Source organism: Coregonus lavaretus (assembly GCF_964263955.1).
Source record: "Coregonus lavaretus genome assembly, chromosome: 13".
In the NCBI taxonomy this organism is placed as follows: Eukaryota; Metazoa; Chordata; class Actinopteri; order Salmoniformes; family Salmonidae; genus Coregonus; species Coregonus lavaretus.
In genome coordinates this window covers 5,947,886-5,961,189 of record NC_140000.1, presented here as the reverse complement: position 1 = coordinate 5,961,189, position 13,304 = coordinate 5,947,886, and the positions used below count along the sequence as shown (strand labels likewise).

The 13,304-nt window shown below is 45.0% G+C and overlaps 2 protein-coding genes across 2 annotated transcripts in view; one reads left to right on the top strand and one right to left on the bottom strand.

Annotated features, from left to right (window-relative positions):
• Positions 1-2,047: 2,047 nt before the first annotated feature.
• Positions 2,048-4,323, bottom strand: LOC311139315 (chromatin target of PRMT1 protein-like; the record flags this gene model as incomplete). The annotated part of the gene is made up of 6 exons (XM_084174194.1): positions 2,048-2,238; positions 2,328-2,468; positions 2,588-2,777; positions 3,367-3,514; positions 3,839-3,976; positions 4,226-4,323. The coding sequence occupies 6 exons, from the start codon at positions 4,321-4,323 to the stop codon at positions 2,048-2,050; spliced, it is 906 nt and encodes a 301-aa protein (XP_084030320.1).
• A 1,695-nt stretch (positions 4,324-6,018) lies between these two features.
• Positions 6,019-13,304, top strand: part of LOC311139538 (SNF-related serine/threonine-protein kinase-like) — a 62,098-nt gene continuing 54,812 nt past the window's right edge. The window contains exons 1-2 of the mRNA XM_084174423.1: positions 6,019-6,217; positions 7,865-8,539. Of these exons, the coding sequence (XP_084030549.1) occupies positions 7,951-8,539 (589 nt within the window). The 5' untranslated portion in view covers positions 6,019-6,217; positions 7,865-7,950. The remainder of the gene's footprint in view (positions 6,218-7,864; positions 8,540-13,304) is intronic.

Sequence of the window (13,304 nt, the reverse complement as noted above, 5' to 3'; positions counted from 1 at the left end):
CTTCTGGGGCGATTTTCAACCTGACTGAAATCGCCCCAAAAGGGGTGAGGCCATTTGAAGCACGACTTTAGCCTGATTGGACATTTAATGGCAGATCAGACGTCTAGATTAGAACACTGATAACTACTGTTGCCGTGATATAATTGATTAGAAAAAAAATCCCTTCCTTTTCCCGTTTGGCAGTGCGTCGCCCATTTCGCCCTAATGAACACACCGCCCCTGATAACAACTTATGCCTGGCAACAGGGATGCGCCAAGGGACTGGGACCAGCCGGTGCGCCAACGGATAGGCTGAGTAAGTCTAAACCACGCTCAGTCTACTCTGATTGGCCAGCAGGGAGTGGGAAATATCTCTGTCAGAGTATTTGAAGAAGAACCTGTAACAATTGATTAGTTCTCTGAGTGCCCTGCGTGGTATTTCAGTGGACCAGTATATACGAACATCATATTTACCATTGAAGGTTTTGCATTAATTAAAATACTAGTATATCTTAGAAGTCGAGTTGACCTCTTTTGTCCCAAATACCAGATTTGAATTGACGCAACTTAACAAATAGCAGCACCATGGACACTGGAAGAAAATGATAGAATGGTTTGGTTAACTACTTCAACACATTCATAAATGTCAGAGGTTTGACGTCAGCTTAGTCAGTGACATGGCTGAATGCTGCACAGCACACTCACCTGAATGACGCAGGTACTACCAGGAGCAGTGTGAAGATCGAGAACATTCGGGAATCGCTCATTGTGCTGGTAAGAGGGGCACGAACTCCAGACTGTCAGTAACTTCTAATGAGATGGCAAAAATAACGTAGCTTCTGTGACGTTAGCTATTATGTAGCTAGCTAGTAGCCTAACGTTAGCTATCAGTTGAGTTCCAGAAGCATATTTACAGTAGCTAAAACCGATTTATAACTCATCCCAAACTTCAGTTTTCCATCTAAAACGTTTTGTCTTGGCAGAATTGTAGCCATCTTGAAATCATCGAAGTTCCTCCCTATGTCACCTGACCTGAGTGACATGCTTGAAGTGCTCTGACAAGCAGGCATTCAGGTCAGTTTGTAACTTTCTGGATCTTGTGTCTATGCTGTGAGTGACAATTACATTTCTACTGAAGGTCAATAATGTACTGCAGCTATGTTTCTATTTCTTGACATGCCAGGACAGTGTTTATATCATTGGGTAGCGCCACCTTTAAAAATAATTTTATTAAAACAATGTCAAACATAACAAAAATGAAGCAAACACCCTTAAGAATATTCGTAACAGTTAGGGAATGTTTTTGAGAATGAAAAAAAATGACCCAACAGGAACAGGTTGGATAACTAATCCTCTTATTACAAATGGAAGCAATATTTGTCAGCTAAAATAGATCAACATTTCCATGCCTATATAAGTCCACAATGCAGGCAAACCTGGCTAGCGGAGGTACGTACCGTTGTCTTTCACAAAAGATGACCCCCCCCCAAAAAAAAAAAAAATCAATTTTGAGAGTAACATAACATTGTGCCAAACATGACAAAACCGTGCGTAGTATAAACCATGTAAACCAAAAAACAACAAATCTATGTAGTGTGAAGTCTTTCTGGGATTATTATTATTATTATTATTATTAACTCATAATGTACCTGAGCAAAGAGAATTGGTTAGCTTGCTTGTGATTTTACTGAACAAGTAATTTTTTCTTAAACAAGTCCTGCAGACCTTCGTACTTCTTTCTTAGGCAAGGTTTTAGACCACCCTGCTCAGCACTGAGCTAAGCTTATAAATTAAATTAATAAATTACAAAAATAACGTAACAGCTGAAGTGTGTGAAACAGTTCAAGTATGACTCTAGAGAGCTCTAACTAAGCCACATAACACATGCTTCTGGGCCTGTATGTACCACCACATATAGTGCTTCTTCTAACAATAGTTCTGAATAAGCCAGAGACCCTGGTTGTCACTTCCGTCTGTTTCCAGTGAGGGGCAGTTCTACTAATGGATCACCTCTGGATAGCCTCAATGCATTTGTTGATGCTGCTTCCCTCAGTCTTCCAGCAGGGTCCTACTCCATGTAGTCGGAGCCTGCCATGGCCATGTAGGAATCCAGCTCTGCGTCTAGGTGGCTCTTGGTCATTGACATGTAGTTGTCTAGTTGGTTGTCCAGCTCCTCTTTGGTGGGGATTTTTTCAGGTTTGCCCATGCCTCGGCACCGGAACCCTCCCCGGCCCCGCAGGCCCAGACCCCCTCCTCTGCCTGGGTAGGGACGACAATACATGAGGGAGGGCAGTGGGAGAAGGGAGGGCAGAGTATGCACAGTTAAGAGAGTGCAAGAGTTCTCGCACCTCTTCCTCTCAGGCCCAGTCCATTCCTGGCTCCGCGGCTCACCAGCACTCCAGCATTGTTCAGCTGGCCACCTTGCAGCCTCAGGCCCTGACGAAACCTAAGCTTAGTCACCCCTCCCCGGGCACGCATCTGATTCACACCTGAACGAGAGAGGGATATATAAAGTTAAACTGGCTCCAACTGTATTACAGTTGAACAACACAGTACACCAAATACAGAGATAAACAAAAAGGACACCCACCTCTGAAAGCATAGCCACCTCTCAAAGCATAGCCACCTCTCAAAAAGCCCCATCTGTTGTTTCCACGCACTCTGAATGCTCCTCGGTTCATCCCTCGCAGTCCCCTTACAGCAAACCCTCGGCTTCTGGTGGCCCCCCGCATCAGGGTCCCCATGGGCCGACCTAGCCTTGTCAGGACGTTGCCCTTCCCCAGGCGCTGCTTCAGGCTCTGTGGGACATCGGAACGTACCAACAGAGTTAGGGTGCATTCCATTAAAATGTAATCGATGAACTGAAAGTAAAGACATGACATGCCCAGGAGGTGGCGCCCTTGGTTTCAAAATTCAAATTAAACTTCAATGCTTCTAATCTAGTCCACGTTTTCATTTCTCTGGTCTCTTCTTAAAAAGGAAAAAAAATAGTGATACTGGGGTAGTTCTGATCTGTGGTGCGTTCAGTACGACAGAACAGTGTTCAACTTTAATTCAACGGAAACAATTCTGAACGACCAGTTGAAGAACGGTATGATTATGGTGGGGCAGAGGGAGATTGTGTATGAACAAAGATGGTATAGTGTGTGCTGCACAAGTTTTGAAATTTCAAAATGGTCACACCCATATTGATCAGGCCACACCCACCAAACATACCTCAAAGGCTGTTGAAGAACAGTGCGCACCATTTTGGGGAAACGTGCCCTTCAGTACAAACCGTCACAGAACGTTGCATCGAACTGAATGCAGCCTTGGATTAGTGACACTGACACTTAATCTAACAGACTAACCTAGACAAGTTGAAAAGTGGATGGTTAGTTCCCTCACCTTGGGCTGCAGGGCGGCCTGCACAGAGGTCCTGTTCTCCATCTGCAGAGCCAGTCTCCTGTTGCGGACACTGGCCACTTGCTGCTGCTGCATGTTGGCTTGTACATCCACTGGCTCCGGCTGCTTGTTCTTCAGCATAGTCGTGAAGCTTGGAGGAGCAGGGTTTGAGGGATAAAGGAGGATAGAACATACTTAGCATACTACTGTACCATGTAGTTGCATTCCCCTGCCCAGCCACTTACTGCCTATACAATGCACTTGTGTACATGGGGTGAAGTCCCCAATTAACCAGCTGTAGCTAGATGTCTAGCAAACAGACAGGTTTGGCCTTTGACTCATGATTTTGTATCAACGGGGAAGAATGACTGATAAGACAAAAGACACTTAGTCATAACAGGGTTTGCAATTAGCAAGATATGGAGTACAGGAGGTGGCCTCTAAACTCATCACCACTGGCTTATGGTAGTCTCACCGATCGTTGAGGGAAACTGAGGTGCTTTTCAGCACGATTTTCTCTGTTGGGGAGGTCATTGCGTCTGTTTGTTGATACATTTCTGTGAGACAATCAATTGGGAGACCGAAATTATACTGCAATGGAACAAAAGCATAACTTTAGTTGGTAGCTACTGTGACAAAATTTGAGAATTACCTAATGTTAGGCTAGGAAACTACCTTGTAACATGAAATCGTTTAAAACACATACTAGCAAGCTGTTCTCCTTAATTCGTTTGACATGATGCTGGCTTGGTCGGCAAAATGTTGCTAATTTGCTGCTATGTGAGATGGTAGCTAAACTTCAAACTAGATAAACCTACTAACTAGGTTTTTATCAAGTTTTGAGCACAATGCTTTTCCTCACCTTTTAGAACAGCACTGGCAGATAGAAAAGATGCTAGCTAAAATGTGGTTAGCCGCCCACTCTTGACTGTCCGCACCAAAGACGCACCTGCACAACATAAAATAAAAGTTACTCTCAACTAAGGAAAGCCTCAAGCTTCATACCGTAGTTACCGCCCAAAATATAAACGCAAGAATTCAATCAAACTCGCACTGTTATTCGACCACAATGCGGAAAATATCAAATGTACGTTTACAAATCAAGAACTGATGAAAGGTTGCATTTTTGCAGTATATAGATCATTAATTTGACTAAGACCCCAAATAGACAATAACTTTTTAAAAAATATATGAAAGGTAAGGACACTGTCCAAGTAACTTATCTAAGATTCCAAAACGGTACACATATATTTTGCTGCATAACATTGGAATTGAGGAACAGAGGGCCAAGCAGCAATGGTGCTACCGGAGCTATGTAAAAACATTTGTGTGTAAAGTAGCACATATGCAGAAGGTACGGTTGTTTTAGCTTTCTTGTAGAGGTGTCCGGGGAGTCTGGTAATACAGCCACTCCGTTCCCTATTTAGTACAGTGCGATTTGTGACTCAAATTCAAACCATATAGTGTGTGCCCTAATAGCCTAGCTGGGGGAGAGAGGGAGGTACAATTTACCAGAAACCCCCCTTTTCCTGGTAAAATACCTGATAAACTATCCACCTACTACTATCTTTATATTCTAGCCTGGTGTATTTATTGTAAGTGCAACACTACCCTTCTGATTTCCCATAAGGTAAATGCAACACATACTTGAAACAAATCATCCACTTTATGTAGCCAGCAGATTATCTAAAACACCATTAGTCTATAAAACACAAACTGTGGATTTTTAAAATATACCTTTGAGAAAAAAAAGTGACGATATACTCCTCTATGCAAGAGCCTAACTGGCTTTTGTGAAGCCTACAAAAAATAATAAATTACAGTAAAAAAGTGTCAGCCACTAGAGGGCAGCACAGTCTCATATTTAACAGCTATGGAAATATACCGTTATTGGCAGTAATGTCCGATTTTCTTGGCAGAAATGGTACTGATCAAGTAATTTCTAAGACAATGGTCATACCCATTGGATGTATATTAGATGTATTAGATGTGTATGTATGCATGCATGTTTTGGACTACAGCTAGCTATAACTACGGCAGAATATCCAAGCCATACATACAGCCTCATGATGATGTTGGCTGTTGTGCTTTTTATCCTGGTGAAGTTATTTTCATGAAATTGGAGGTCCATTACTGCGTTACTGTGCTCAGTAGTGATGTGTTTAACTACTAATGTGTATTTTTTTCACATATTGCCTTGGTGAAATACAATTATTAATGCGGACCTCTTCATTGGTATGGACCATTGTGGGATTCTTTCCAGCAAGCTATGTTTCTTTGACGTCAGAAATGAATGCGGCTGATGCCCAACCATAGAGAATGATAGAGGCCTAGTAGTGGCCAAAAGGCCTTATTAGCATGGGCAGCGCCATTGAGGGCTTCCACCATTTTAATGTAGTCTACTGGGTGGAACTTCTAACTTCATGGACATGATTCTAACAGGTTCACCAGGAGGGATCAGCCAATCATGAAGAAGAAATGGACTACTTTAAAATGGAGATAGTCTCAATGGCGCTGCCCATGCTGTCACAGACCCTATAATACCACATATACAAAAATGAGTCTTCTATCTATCTCTATGTGCCCAACACACTTACTGCGCCGCCGCAACCGTTTCTGGGAGGAGAACGATTTCGATGAGGGCTGCAATTCAATCCCAGGAACGTTGCAATGCCTTGTTTCACTGATGAGGTTTGGGCATAGTCATGGTGTGAGTGTTGTTGGTAATCGCAAAGGAGGAGGATAAGATTCGCTAATAATACACTTTATCGAGGGTAGAAGGAAGGACATGATTTATTATCCAGTATACTAGCTAACTAAAGATTTCGTCTTGATGTTTACTGGAGAGAGAGTGGTAAGTCCGACCAGCCGTTGTTAGCTTGTAGCTAGGTTAGTTATCAGTATCTTTGAGGTAACGTTACATTAGCTCAATTTACGTTAACCAACGTTCGTTCATACAATTATTTGAGGAAATTACAATTGAATCGGCGCCGCCAGCTGAGTTTATCCAACGTCAAAATATGTTGTGACCCAGTAATACCTAGCTAGTTAAGTAACTAGCTAGCTACTGTTAGATAGCTAACGCTTTACTCGGTGAATGAACGAGGCACTCGTACCGTAACGTAGCTAACACCTGGCCTATCTAGCTGTTTCTCTGTCTCATGATGGAAGCTAACGTTAGCTAGCTAGCCAACTGCTTCCATGGACTAACTAATTTAAACATTAGCTAGCCAAGTATAATCCTCTCTGACAAATAGCTAGTTAACTAACTTTTAGCCACTTTAAATGTTAGTACGCTAGCTACTGTAGCTTGTCATAACAACCAAATCACCTGACCTGATGATCCCATTTAGCTATTGTGTGGTAGTTAAAATAATAACGTTAACTAACTAAATACTTTCCAATTTCTGTAACTAGTAGTTATGTTCCCTGTATGCATGCATTAGCAGTACAGTATTGGCTTCAATTCATAGGTACATTGTCATTGTAGCTAGCTAGGTATTTAGTAATGTGTGGTGTCGGTTATGGCTACATTTTCAAGAGGGAAATACTGTAGCGTCCATTGATTATGAATGAAGGATCGTCTTTGAGGCACGGGTGTCTTTGAATACATACAGCCATGTGGGGTTAATGACTGCATTAACTAAATCCTACCAGTATAACCTGCAAATAGGCTAAACACAATTGTCCAGTCAGTAAAAATTCCTTGCAACTTTGTAGTTCAGTGAGTCTAAGGCTAAATGTTACAGATATTAAATCGAGACAGCCGGTGCTGTAGAGAAAGAGTCGAAAACAGCAGGTCCGGGACAAGGTAGCATGTCCGGTGAACAGGTCAGGATTCCCTAGCCGCAGGCAGAACAGTTGAAACTGGAGCAGCAGCACGTCCAGGTGGACTGGGGACAGCTAGAAGTCATCAGGCCAGGTAGTCCTGATCCTAGGGCTCAGGTCCTCCGGGAGGGGAGGGAGAGAATTAGAGGGAGCATACTTAAATTCACACAGGACACCAGATAAGACAGGAGAATTACACCAGATACAACAGACTGACCCTAGCCCCTCGGCACATAGACTATTGCAGCATAGATACTGGAGACTGAGACGGGTGGGTCGGGGGACACTGTGGTATATGTCCAACATCACAATTGTCGTTTTTCTTCATGTATCTACCAGCTTCACTGCTAGACCCTATCAGGGGTGTAATCATTACTCCAAACAGTCGCAAAACGTTCTGTTTTGCAACGAAAACTAGCATTTCTATTGGACAGATTCAGGTAGGGCCCTAACTGTTTGCTGAACCTGCCCAATAGAAACAGTAATTTCTGTTGCAAAACAGAACGTTTTGCAACTGTTTGAAGTAATGATTACACCCCAGTACAAATCTGTGAGAATGTTCCAAGCTGAAGGTTTGAGTCAGGTGGTAGGCCTTATTTCCTTAAAGTCACTTTTAAGTGAAGTTTTGTTCTGTTGATATTCTGACTTGATTTTCTCTCATTGTGACTCTTAGGAAGCGGGCATCATGGGCACGACATTAACATCCAACGTGTTCAAGTAAACTGGACCCACGAGACTGCTTAAAACCCATCCCCAGCCATGGCAGGCTTCAAGCGAGGGTATGACGGCAAGATCGCAGGGCTCTATGACCTGGACAAGACGCTGGGCCGGGGCCACTTCGCCGTGGTCAAACTGGCGCGCCACGTCTTCACGGGGGAGAAGGTGGCGGTCAAGGTCATCGACAAGACCAAGTTGGACACGGTTGCCACGGGTCACCTGTTCCAGGAAGTGCGCTGTATGAAGCTGGTGCAGCATCCTAACATCGTCCGGCTCTACGAGGTCATCGACACGCAGACCAAGCTCTACCTGATCCTGGAGCTGGGCGATGGAGGAGACATGTTCGATTACATCATGAAGCACGAGGAGGGCCTCAGCGAGGAGCTGGCCAAGAAGTACTTTGCCCAGATCGTCCATGCCATCTCCTACTGCCACCGGCTGCACGTGGTGCACCGTGACCTCAAGCCGGAGAACGTGGTGTTCTTTGAGAAGCAGGGCTTGGTGAAGCTCACTGACTTTGGCTTCAGCAACAAGTTTCAGCCAGGGAAGAAGCTCACCACCAGCTGTGGCTCGCTGGCCTACTCTGCCCCAGAGATCCTGCTGGGAGATGAGTACGATGCTCCGGCAGTAGGTAAGAAATCTAAGCTTGTAAGCCTGGATACATTAGATGGATGCCGTTTGACGCTGTCTGCCATAGATAGCTTACCTCCTAGAGTCATAGTTTGATTGTATTGACCTGGACTGGCTGTAATCTTTGGCACTTAGTCTAATAGGCACGTGTTGAAAACCCTTCAAGGTAATGGCCTCGTATCAGCAAGCTCACAACCCTGTGTCATGGGGCCATGGTGATTCTGTGAGATTGTTGCATGGACTTGAGCGCTAAGGATCACGTAGTCTAAAAAATGTGCTGTATGCTGACCTTTGACATTGCCTTACCGTAGCCTAGAAAGGATTACTTTTGTGTACATATGTAGGTTTAGGCTGGTTTTGAACTTGCAATTTCAGAAGTGCAAGGTTATGTTGTAGCTAGGGAAGCAAGTTACTGCTATTAGATGTGCATTGTTCATAACCACAGGCTATGTGTTGCTATGATACACAAGGCCAGTTCTCCTGGTGTTGGTGCCTAGAGTGTTTCTTTGCACTTAACTGGCTCATTGATTTCCTGTGTGGACTGACTGGACTGACCGTAGTGCATACAGCAGCAGCACTGACTTATACAATAGCCTCCCGTGTCTAACCAGGCATTTACATATCAAATCATTTGTAAGATGATTACTTATATTCTATGATACACCCTATTTCTTTAACATTTCACTGTCCCAGACATTTGAAAGGAGAGTCTGAAATACTCCAATGTTATGAAGACTAAAATCTCTAAAAATAGGCCCTATGCATGATAATGCTTTTGATAAGCATTTGGGTTAGCTATTATTGCTTCCCCTATTTGACTATGCCTGTCACACTTGTAGGGTGTAACTGCAACCTGAGGAAACTGTGGTCACTCTCTCTCACTCACTCACTCACTCACTCACACACACTGTTGTTTCTTTGCAAAGAATGACAGAGCATCTTATCTTACAGTAATAGGTCTGGGGCTGTGTGTGCAGCCTGTGTTGTGTTGTAATTGTCATGGTTGTGCGTCAGATGAAGGTCCCTAGAGAGAAGAGAGAAGGCTGACTGCTGTTAATTGCAGCCTGGTTACAATCACCGGCTCTAAGCAGGACAGTTGATCCATCCTTTGTTTTTACTGAACATCTAGTACTGAAGCCCTGATTTAAACATTTTACTATTGATATTGTGGGGTTGATTAAAACACATTTCTACATGATAGCCAGTGGAAGCCTCGCACACAATCTACATGGTTTCCAGCTTAGCCCTGCCAAATCAATATTCCATCCTGCAGCCTCTCAGTCCAGAGCTGTGTCACAGGCCATCTCACTACCTCTAATCCATAAATTCGCCCTCTCTCTGAACAAACATTGAGCCAGCAGCAGTAGTGTTGCCTGGCCCTGGACTGGTGGGATGGGTGAGCACTCCAGAGTGTAAGTGTGAGAGAGTAGAGCTTACCTATGACCATTGGCTCTGCTCCACAGTCTCATGGCTCTTGGCTTGCGTACTGTTATGTTTTGGTGGCTCTTGTCTCAGGACCATTGGTCAGAATTTCTGAGAGAGAGCCTGGCAAAAAAAATAATCCTAATCTCTCACCCCCTCGCCCTCCGTCACCTGTGATTGGGGATGGAGGGCCAGGCAGAGTAAACATCCCAAATGGCATCCTATTCCCTATAATGTGCACTACCTTTGACCAGAATCCCATAGGGCTCTGATCAGAAGTAGCGCACATGCACTATATAGGGAACAGGCTGCCATTTGAGACACACCCAGAGTGTGCAGCTGATGTTTTTTGTAACTGCTCAGAGAACACCAGAGGTAGCATGAGGCCAGGAATGTGAATGAGCAAGAGTCATTGTAAAAAAGAGAGGAAACTGTTGGGCATGTGGGTGTATATTAATGATGAACACTTTTCTTGGAATGTGACCAATGAGAGAGAGACACACTCCAGCCTACTGCCAGCCCTGTGGCTGTTTGTTGTCACTCTGCCACGTTTGTTCCTCACTCTGTGTAATGACAGAACAGGGTGCTGTGGTGCTGGAGGTGTCAAGGAGGATGAGGCCAGTCTGACAGAACATGGTACTGGAGGTGTCAAGGAGGATTAGGCCAGTCTGACAGAACATGGTACTGGAGGTGTCAAGGAGGATTAGGCCAGTCTGACAGAACATGGTACTGGAGGTGTCAAGGAGGATTAGGCCAGTCTGACAGAACATGGTGCTGGAGGTGTCAAGGAGGATTAGGTCAGTCTGACAGAACAGAGTGTTGTAGGGGCTGTGGTGCTGGAGTTGTCAAGGAGGATTAGGCCAGTCTGACAGAACATGGTACTGGAGTTGTCAAGGAGGATTAGGTCAGTCTGACAGAACATGGTACTGGAGTTGTCAAGGAGGATTAGGCCAGTCTGACAGAACAGAGTGTTGTAGGGGCTGTGGTGCTGGAGTTGTCAAGGAGGATTAGGCCAGTCTGACAGAACATGGTACTGGAGTTGTCAAGGAGGATTAGGTCAGTCTGACAGAACATGGTACTGGAGTTGTCAAGGAGGATTAGGCCAGTCTGACAGAACATGGTACTGGAGTTGTCAAGGAGGATTAGGCCAGTCTGACAGAACATGGTACTGGAGGTGTCAAGGAGGATTAGGCCAGTCTGACAGAACAGAGTGTTGTAGGGGCTGTGGTGCTGGAGGTGTCAAGGAGGATTAGGCCAGTCTGACAGAACATGGTACTGGAGTTGTCAAGGAGGATTAGGCCAGTCTGACAGAACAGAGTGTTGTAGGTGCTGGAGGTGTCAAGGAGGATTAGGCCAGTCTGACAGAACATGGTACTGGAGTTGTCAAGGAGGATTAGGCCAGTCTGACAGAACAGAGTGTTGTAGGTGCTGGAGGTGTCAAGGAGGATTAGGCCAGTCTGACAGAACATGGTACTGGAGTTGTCAAGGAGGATTAGGCCAGTCTGACAGAACAGAGTGTTGTAGGTGCTGGAGGTGTCAAGGAGGATTAGGCCAGTCTGACAGAACAGAGTGTTGTAGGTGCTGGAGGTGTCAAGGAGGATTAGGCCAGTCTGACAGAACATGGTACTGGAGTTGTCAAGGAGGATTAGGCCAGTCTGACAGAACAGAGTGTTGTAGGTGCTGGAGGTGTCAAGGAGGATTAGGCCAGTCTGACAGAACATGGTACTGGAGTTGTCAAGGAGGATTAGGCCAGTCTGACAGAACAGAGTGTTGTAGGGGCTGGAGGTGTCAAGGAGGATTAGGCCAGTCTGACAGAACATGGTACTGGAGTTGTCAAGGAGGATTAGGCCAGTCTGACAGAACAGAGTGTTGTAGGTGCTGGAGGTGTCAAGGAGGATTAGGTCAGTCTGACAGAACAGAGTGTTGTAGGGGCTGTGGTGCTGGAGGTGTCAAGGAGGATTAGGTCAGTCTGACAGAACAGAGTGTTGTAGGTGCTGGAGGTGTCAAGGAGGCGGAGTCCAGTCTGAGGATGATGCCACAACAATGCTGCATTCCAAATGGTAGGGTGTATAGTAGGGTGCCGTTTGGGATTTGGCCCAAGCATCTGATGGAACAAGCTTTCCTGACTGGTGTTGGTGACCTTGCACCGCTCATGGTTAGACATTGCTCCTCAGAAATAACCTGTTGTATATAAATGTTGAAAAACACAATTTAAAGACATTTACTGTGACTTTATCAGCTGAGAGTATTTATATTCAACCCCTCTTGGAAAGGCAATGTATGGCAAACGTCTCCTGAAAAATCCACTAAATGTTGGAAGTAGGCTTACTATGCAATGAATGTGCAGTAAGTTTGTTTAATTTGATGATTGAAGAGGGTTACTTCAGCCTTGCTACATAGATTAAAATGGACAGATCCTCTATGAGCCTCAGGCCCATAAAGCAGACGGGCTGATGGTGATGTAATGTTTCCAAATGAAAGTCAATGGGGAGTCCATGAGGGCGACTCGACGAGGCTAGTATATAAATATGTAGGGACTAATCGTGTGTGCGGTGTGAGTGATAATCGGAATGTTTATGTTCCCTCCCTGACGCACACTCAGCGCATGTTTTCAGCCTGTTCTAATTCCACTAATGCAGGTTCCACTAATGATGTGAGGAACTGTCAGGTCTGGTGTAGTCTAGCTGCTCTGCTCAGGATGAGACCAGGGTATGTCAATAGGTTCTTGACATTGAGCTTCCCAGTTACCACTGCCTCAAGTCATACAAGTGGCTTACACTTCGTACAAGCTATTTTCAGGTCTGTACTAGTGTGTGTGTGTACCCTCTTTGCTTTGACCCCTTGGATCTAAGTAGAGTCTTGATATATGTCGGTGTGTCAGGTTCAATGGTATTTCTCACCTCCTAAAACCTTGACAGTAACCTTTCACTCTGAGACCCTGAGCAGCAACCCCACTCTCCATTCTGCCTGGCTGTGTGGCCAAGTTGGCAGGTTGTCCAGTACACGTGTCATGGCTATGTGGATATAGGCTTGTAACTGACCAGCCACCAGACCAGCCATCTCTAAAGCTCTATCGGTCAGAGAGGGCAGCCATGCCAGAGCTGAACTCATAAAGAACAGAGCTCTTTGAGGTGTGTGTCTCTGTCTGCGTCTGTGTAGTGTTACTGTTCAATGCCGGCCGGCGTGAATGTTCCCAGCTTCTCTCTCCCCGTGATCCGTGCAGCAGACTCCTCTGCTGTAGCGCTCCACTTGACAGCTCAGGTTCACATTGCCTGCCGCTGTGGATGTGACACGTCTGCTATTAATACATTTGTGGGACTTTTTCCAAAAGTCTACTAAGGGCC